Source organism: Ostrea edulis, chromosome 4 (assembly GCF_947568905.1).
Source record: "Ostrea edulis chromosome 4, xbOstEdul1.1, whole genome shotgun sequence".
NCBI classification, from domain to species: Eukaryota; Metazoa; Mollusca; class Bivalvia; order Ostreida; family Ostreidae; genus Ostrea; species Ostrea edulis.
In genome coordinates, this window is record NC_079167.1 from 90,720,399 (window position 1) to 90,729,531 (window position 9,133).

The following is a 9,133-nucleotide window of genomic DNA, read 5'->3' on the forward strand; positions in this document are numbered from 1 at the left end:
GATCGGACTGTCCATATTGTTGTCAAAGACGCAAAGAACGTCACGATAATTTTATAATAAAAGATTGAAAGAAAAATGTAGTGAAAACTATCAATTTTGGTAGTGAAATATGGGTAGTGGAAGTTCTACGGCTGCTGAGGGCGTTACCGCCAACCCTCGCCTTGTTTACACGGACAGTATGTCTAAACGCGAAAAGAAAGTGAGTATAGTTATAGTGGAACTCGACTGTATATTCAATAATTGACTGTCAACCATGTAAAATTGACACAACTTAGGCAGACAGAATATTATTTACATTATTAAGTATCTAGCAGCTTAAAATGAATAACTTTGCGGCTTGACTTCCCAAATGCAATCAACAAGAAGTGTTATATTCCACGCTGTAATGTAACAACTATAAGAAGTGCTCTCTCTCTCTCTCTCTCTCTCTCTCGCTCTCTCTCTCTCTCTCTCTCTCTCTCTCTCTCTCTCTCCGTATCTCTCTCTCTCTCTCTCTCTCTCTCTCTCTCTCTCTCTCTCTCTCTCTCTAATAAAATAACTAGTTCTAATAAACAGAGTTTTTAGTGAGAATTTAATTTTGGCATTATCCATGAGGGTGTTGAGTTTGCTAAAATTGAATATATCGCAAACAATCTATTCCTTTTCGAAGGCTTTAATTATAATCTCTCTTGTAATTATAAAGTCTCTAAAGTAAATTGGCTCTTGTTAATTATACATAAAAAAAAAATTATGGGAAAGTTGCCAAATTTTTGACTTGTTGAAAATTCCATTTATATACAGTATATCCCATACTTTCGTAATTAACAAAAAGCGTTATTTCCTAAACTTTATTCAGTATTGAGGAAGTAGACTTGGTGTTATATTTTATAATGTCTAAAAAGTAAAGTTCGACATGTAACATGTAGTATTCATGTATTGAGATTTTGTTTTATTCATTGAATGTCATTCTCACTAGCAATACAAGTTGGACACCCCCGTCTTAGTGGATGTTGAGCATGGATCTGTGAGGTACAGATATGGCAGTTATGAGGGTGAACCAGCTGATAAAGCCCGGAGAGTGGAGCGGCCATTTCAGGGCGAAGATAAAGTCGGCAAACACAATTATTTTTATCATGCGAGACTCGACGACTTTAGTGAAAGTTTGTGATTTACGCCAGTGTTTCCCTTTTAATTGTTCCAGTTTGGTTGAGTTTCTAACTTTCTTTATTAAATTGAAACTCTAAATCAGTGTGTTGATGGAAAATAATTAATATTTAGTAGGTTAATTGATATACATGGAATTTCAAAACTTTTTTTTAAAATGACGAACAAAGGATTGTGACTTTTGTAGTTGGTTGTCAGTATTCGGAATTTCCTTAGAATCTATTATGTAGCAAGAAAGCAAAATCAAATTTTTTAAATTTTTATTCAATATTTATACCAAGAAACGGCAATTCCTCATGAGTCTCTAAATCAGAATCTTGTCTATTTTAACAGCTGGGAATTTCTCATGAGTCTCTAAATCAGAATCTTGTCTATTTTAACAGCTGGGAATTTCTCATGAGTCTCTAAATCAGAATCTTGTTTATTTTAACAGCTGGGAATTCCTCATGAGTCTCTAAATCAGAATCTTGTCTATTTTAACAGCTGGGAATTCCTCATGAGTCTCTAAATCAGAATCTTGTCTATTTCAACAGCTGGGAATTCCTCATGAGTCTCTAAATCAGAATCTTGTCTATTTTAACAGCTGGGAATTCCTCATGAGTCTCTAAATCAGAATCTTGTCTATTTTAACAGCTGGGAATTCCTCATGAGTCTCTAAATCAGAATCTTGTCTATTTTAACAGCTGGGAATTTCTCTAAATCAGAATCTTGTCTATTTTAACAGCTGGGAATTTCGACAGAAAAGAAAGTAGAATGTAAACATAAGACATAAATTTCATTTTTGAAACTACTTGGGGGAATGAACTGCAACACTTCATGCTGGCGTACTTTTCATGAAACGTTAACGCACTTCATGAAGTATGCCAACATGAATTAAGCCTGTATATTTTCAGAAATGAAATTTATTGCTTAATTGGCCGATTAAAACACCCTGATAAAACATTATCTGTTTTATAATTGTTAAATCTGACATCTTTGCGACTGTCACTAGAACTCCTCAGACACTGATTTGGCATTAGTTTCATAAAGTTTCCATGAAGAAATCTGGTTCAATATAATATCATTGTTGTGTCTGAGAGCAGATGTTGTCAGTTTCTGAACCTAGTTTTCAATTTTCCATTGTAAGGTAACTATATACAATAATCATTCTTCACTTCAGAGTCTAACCCTGTTATAGAAGACCAGCATAAGTTCCGTATTGTGACCAAGGGTCCTCCCCGAGCCAAAGACAAGAAGTTGTTCTATGTGTACAGCATTGGTTGGAATAAGAACGCGGATGGCAAAAGAGTTCTGCCGACCATGTCTAAAGAGGAGGGGAAAGACTACGCCTGGCCACAAAGAAGGAAACCCAATGAAGCGTATTACAATCTGTCCTTCAGTACTGAAGGTATTTAGTGGTGTTTATTTAGTTCATTTTTAATGAATGTTTATTCAGTATATATATACATTATATATACAAACATACATATATACACAGGGCTCGAAATTAACATATTATACCCGACAGTCTGTGACTGGTTAAAAGTATGGCGGACTGACTGACATTTGTTTTAGTCAGTCCGATGGAACTGGTTAATTTTCTAAAGCATCATTTTGGAAAATATACTTATGAAATTTTATACACACATTTGGCATGCTTCGATCTGTAGATATCAGACGAATCTGATTCGTAAATATAAATCCCACATTTAAGTGTTACAATATTGTCTGAGGCATATTGAGTTTAATTTCATTTTAATAACATTAACGAAATATGTTTAATTATTTCTGGAAAACTTTGTTGGACTGGTAAAATTTTCTGCGGACTGGTTGAAGTTATACCCCATCAGTCTGACTTGACTGGTGACATAAAAAGTTAGCTTCAAGCCCTGTATACATAAACACCAAGGATAACCCATAAAAGCTCAAAAACTGATTTCCAATGGGGTCCTTTGATGCACGGATTTTTGTGCCAGGGGGTCATTTATGTGGGAGGAAACTGGAAACCCTCATGTGGCATGAGCGGGCGACTGCAACCCGGACACCCTAAGATATTTAAAGTTTGTTTACTCCTTACTTGAGCAAGATCTTCTATTGTTTTAATATGATGTGGCAAGATAAATATATGTAACTGCTATATTGGTAAAACATTTTCCCATAACATTGACAATAACAATTACAGATTACATATTCTTTATGCAAACATGTTGTAAATCATTTTAAAACTTTCAGCAATACTGCACATGTAGATATTTTTTCACCTTGTTTGTTTTGTTCAAATGAACTTTAATAAGTGAATTCCTAGAAATGTATGAGTATAAGATGGCCTATATATTAGTAAAACCTTGCTATATCATTAGGTGGGGACTCATCAGAGATGTCAGCAGAGGACAGACTTCAACTCAACTTGTCCTCAACAGCTAACAGACAACATATCCAGTAAGAACTGCTGCTATACTGTGTCTGTTTCTATCTATTCTATGAATGAAACTGAATTTGCAACCGTTAGAGAATTGCTGCACATCACAAATGAACTGAACCTGGTTAGGAAATTCTTCTAAGTGAAAAGAATAACAGTACTTTGACAGTAACACTCAAGAATTATCATTCTCTACTAATGGGAGAGTCAGAAAAATTACATTTTCTTTAGATGTCATTGGCAGTATTTTTCAAATGCACTCGACATTTTAATCAACATTTTCCAAATAGATGTATTATATATTAAGATTTTTTTTTTGGATGCACAAACGCCTGTAAGAATGCTCTATAGCCATTTATTTACCACAGGTTCAGGTTATAAACAAATACAAGAACTTAGACCGAAAAAGATATCATATACAGAGTTCTTTCCCTTGTAGATTACAACTCTCAGATGAAGATTCGGTGAGGGAAGTGAAAAAGTACCTGGCTGCTAAAATTCTAAAATCCGCCAGTGACATCCATGTTTGTTTTGAGAAACAGGAGCTCAGGTATAAAGTGCCATATATCATTGAAAATTTGTTTTTTACAAACTTTGTTCTGTGATGATTGTTTTTACAGACATTTATAAAAGGTACACACCTCTCCATTCCAACCAACCAACCCCCCCCAACCCCCCCCACTTTATTGGATTGTTGGAAAATTTGTATTATGCAGAAAGTACCTTAGACCTCTATTGTTTTCATATCCTCTATAATATGAACTAATCATATAATTCCATATATCATTTTTAGCTCATATGAGCTCATGTGAGCTATTCTGATCACTTTTTGTCTGGGGTCAGTCCGTCTGTCTATAAACTTTTAACATTTTTGACTTCTTCTCCAGAACCACAGGGCTAATTTTAGCCAAACTTGCCACAAAGCATGCTTGAGTAAAGAGGATTCAAGTTTGTTCAATTAAGCTGCCATATGTCCTTTTCGAAGTGGAGATAATAAAGAATTAGTGAAGATTAATAGTAAAGATTTGGTGGCATCTTTTATAATATTCTCAAGAACCACCTGGGCAATTTCAATCAAACTTAGGACAGATCATCTTTGGGTAAAGGGGATTTCAGTTTATTCAAATGAAGGGCCATGCGTCCTCTAAAGGGGAGATAATCAAAAATAGGTGAAAATAAGGTGGGGTCATTTAAAATCTTCTTTTTAAGAGCCACTAGGCCAGAAAAGTTGAAATTTATATGCATGATTTCTGGTATAGTGTAGATTTAATTAGTTCAAGCCATGATACCGAGGGTAGTGTTGGGGCCACAATAGAGGATCAAAGTTTTCAAAGGAGATGTATAAGATGAAAGGTGAAGATAACAAACAGTGATCAATCCCCTGTATAAGATAAATCTTTAAAAATCTTCTCAAGAACAAGATGGTGATGATTACTCATATCAATATGCAAGCAGATTCAAATTGTGGTCCCCGGGGTACAGTGAGGCCACAGTAGGGGATCAATGTTTTACATGGGAAAACATAGGCAAAATTTGTTCAATAACAACAGTGCCATGAATACTCATATTAGTATGCAAGAATCCCAGGTAATGCAGATTGAAGGATTTTCAAATCATGACCATCAGGGGTAGGATGGGGCTATAATAGGGGATCAAAGTTTTATATCGGAATATATAGGGAAACATCTTTGAAAATTTCATACTATGGGTTTTTTTTATCTTGGGACATTTTATCATGGTTATATTGTGACCCTATGGAGCTAGGTTTGGGCCACACTATGAGGTCAAAATTTTTCATGGGAATAAAGATTGCAAAATATCTTTTAAAAATCACAATATCTAAACAACAGCAGGGCCAAGGTGACTCATGTGAGCGATGAGGCCCATGGGCCCCTTGTTTTAAAATTTAAACTTGTCTTCTTTCTAATCATAGACTTTTTTTTGATGATTTAAGTGCATGTCACAGTTTATATTAAGAATTACATGTATAAACAATGAACCACGAAAGGTTAATTATTAACAAAACATTGGTAAATGTAAATACTCTGTATATAAAAAGTCAATCAACAATTAACATGATATATTACAGAGAGGAAGATATCGTAGGTGATTTGAGAGAGGAAGATGAGAGCAGCACTAAAACCTTCTCTGTAAACCTACAGCTGATATAGAACACGTCCTGCTGTAAAGAACATCGACTGATAACCACTAAAACCTTCTCTGTAAACCTACAGCTGATTAGAATACATCCTGCTGTAAAGAACATCGACTGATAACCACTAAAACCTTCTCTGTAAACCTACAGCTGATATAGAATACGTCCTGCTGTAAAGAACATTGACTGATAACCATTAAAACCTTCTCTGTAAACCTACAGCTGATATAGAATACATCCTGCTGCAAAGAACATCGACTATTAACCACTAAAACCTTCTCTGTAAACCTACAGCTGATATAGAACACGTCCTGCTGTAAAGAACATCGACTGATAACCACTAAAACCTTCTCTGTAAACCTACAGCTGATATAGAACACATCCTGCTGTAAAGAACATCGACTGATAACCACTGACAGCTGACCTGTAAAACTCTACATAATGCAGTAATTAAGTACGAGAGAGTGTAACTGACAGCTGACCTGTAAAACTCTACATAATGCAGTAATTAAGTACGGAGAGAGTGTAACTGACAGCTGACCTGTAAAACTCTACATAATGCAGTAATTAAGTACGGAGAGAGTGTAACTGACAGCTGACCTGTAAAACTCTACATAATGCAGTAATTAAGTACGGAGAGAGTGTAACTGACAGCTGACCTGTAAAACTCTACATAATGCAGTAATTAAGTACGGAGAGAGTGTAACTGACAGCTGACCTGTAAAACTCTACATAATGCAGTAATTAAGTACGGAGAGAGTGTAACTGACAGCTGACCTGTAAAACTCTACATAATGCAGTAATTAAGTACGGAGAGAGTGTAACTGACAGCTGACCTGTAAAACTCTACATAATGCAGTAATTAAGTACGGAGAGAGTGTACAAAGTGTACAAATGATAACTCATTTTGTGTAGTGTTTCTTTCTTGGATAAATTGATATACCATATCAGATACCAAATATTAAGTTGTTATATGTATATCATTATATAATGTGGTTTTCATACATGCTTTCAGCAAATTTGTAGATTATATATATTTGTATATTTATAGTAACTTTAAACATCATGCAACGCATTATTCAATTCATTAACCTGCATCATTTTTTTACTTAAATTTTTTTTTATGTTTCTAGCAAAAGTGTCTTGAATCATAAACATACCTATTTACATGTACTTCTTTTAACAAATCACTTTATACAGATATAATTATGATAAATATATATATCAAATTTCAAAATTGTAGAAAATTCAGAGATTCCATAGATTTACATTGTTTTCATAGGAAACTGTTCTTTGAAACTCATGATAACAGCATCCACTTACTAGTGCTGATGTGAGAAAATTATTCGTGCACAATGTATTACTGCTCCTACAAGTAAGGGTCTCCGTTAAGATCCCTACACTCCTAAAATACCTCGGTAATAACAAATTAAATAAATGAAATAAGACGAAGATACTCCTCCTGGGCACCTAATCCCACCTCTGTTGTGTCCAGGGGTCCGTGTTTGTCTAACTATCTATTTTGTATTGCTTGTAGGAGTTATGAGATTGATCACTGTTCGTTATCTTCACCTTGCATGGTAATGAAAGTGAAAACCAAACATATATATATACATGATAACATAGAATAAGAGTGTTGTTGCTGAGCCTCTAGCTTGTTGGAGTAAATGTATTACATGTACAAACTGTACTCACTTTGGCACACAAAAACTACATGTCTTAATCCATAAAAAAAACACCATGAAATGATAATGAACTAAATAAATACATGTACTAGTATATATATAAAGCAGCACACTTGCATACTAATTGAATTACTTATTACCTTACTGTGGATCAGTGGACCATTTATCTGTGTATTGTCATTAGCATTACCTTACTGTGGACCAGTGGACCATTTATCTGTGTATTGTCATTAGCTTGAAGCTGGTCTTCCTCTATTAATGAATTTCTTATGCCACAATAAACTGTACATAGAAAATACAGCACCAGGTTTTTGTTGTGTTTATTTCTATTCAGTAGATAATATCAACGACTGTAGATCACTTTTATTAGTCCCCAATTAGTCGAAGGGAACTTTTAGGTTTGCGCTCCGTCCGTCTGTATGTCTGTCTGTCTGTCCGTCAGTCCTGTCAATCAGTTTTCCAGACTTTTTTTTTAATGTGCTTGCAGATATTCATTTGATATTTAGTACATTGCTTTGCCATAACAATTTACAGATCAAGTTAGAATTTCGTCTCGGTCCGTTGACTTTTCACTAAGTTATGACCCTTGGACTTTGAAAAATAGCATGGAATGTTAGTTTTCCGGACATTTTTTTTTTTACATGCTTGCAGATATTCATTTGATATTTGGTACATTGCTTTGTCATAACAAGTTACAGATGAAGTTCGAGTTTTGTCTTGGTCCGTTGATTTTTCACTAAGTTATGGCCCTTGACTTAGAAAAAATAGCATGAATTATTAGTTTTCCGGACTTTTTTTGGTTGTGCTTGCAGATATTCATTTGATATTTGATACATTGCTTTGCCACAACAAGTTACAGATGAAGTTCGAGTTTTGTCTTGGTCCGTTGACTTTTCACTAATTATGGCCCTTGGACTTAGAAAAAATAGCATGAATGATTAGTTTTTCGGACTTTTTTTTTGACTTGCTTGCAGATATTCATTTTATATTTGGTACATTGCTTTGCCTTAACAAGTTACAGATGAAGTTCGAGTTTTGTCTTGGTCCGTTGACTTTTCACTAATTATGACCCTTGGACTTAGAAAAATTAGCATGAATGATTAGTTTATCAGACTTTTTTTTTTTACTTGCTTACAGATATTCATTTTATATTTGGTACATTGCTTTGCCTTAACAAATTACAGATGAAGTTCGAGTTTTGTCTTGGTCCGTTGACTTTTCACTAATTATGGCCCTTGGACTTAGAAAAATTAGCATGAATGATTAGTTTATCAGACTTTTTTTTTTTACTTGCTTGCAGATATTCATTTTATATTTGGTACATTGCTTTGCCTTAACAAGTTACGGATCAAGTTCAATTTTCATCTCCGTCGGTTGATTTTTCACGAAGTTATGGCCCTTGGACTTAAAAAAAAATAACATGAATTATCAGTTTTCTGGACTTTTTTAAAATGTGCTTGCAGATATTCATTTGATGTTCAGTACATCGTGATGATTGCTTTGCCATAACAAGTTACAGCTCGATTTTGAAGTTTTCCTGGTCTAGTCTTTGTACCTGAATAGTAGTTGATTTCCAACCATTAATATTCCCATCTTTGTTTCCCAATCTTCCATTTTACCATAACCTTGGTCTCATAATGAACTTCGAATATTGTTGCGGTCCAATAATTTTTGCCTCCGGTAGGGGACTATGTATTGCTATGCAATACTCTTAGAAAGCTTGTTAGAATTGGAATGGTGGTTATCAAGAAA

At 34.5% G+C, this 9,133-nt stretch overlaps 1 protein-coding gene across 1 annotated transcript; it reads left to right on the forward strand.

Annotated features, from left to right (window-relative positions):
* On the forward strand, positions 1-7,684 carry LOC125671231 (uncharacterized). The gene is made up of 6 exons (XM_048906759.2): positions 1-199; positions 956-1,139; positions 2,303-2,530; positions 3,483-3,561; positions 3,981-4,091; positions 5,631-7,684. Exons 1-6 carry the CDS (start codon positions 110-112, stop codon positions 5,710-5,712), a joined length of 774 nt encoding a protein of 257 aa, XP_048762716.2. The 5' UTR covers positions 1-109; the 3' UTR covers positions 5,713-7,684.
* The last annotated feature ends 1,449 nt before the right edge of the window (positions 7,685-9,133 follow it).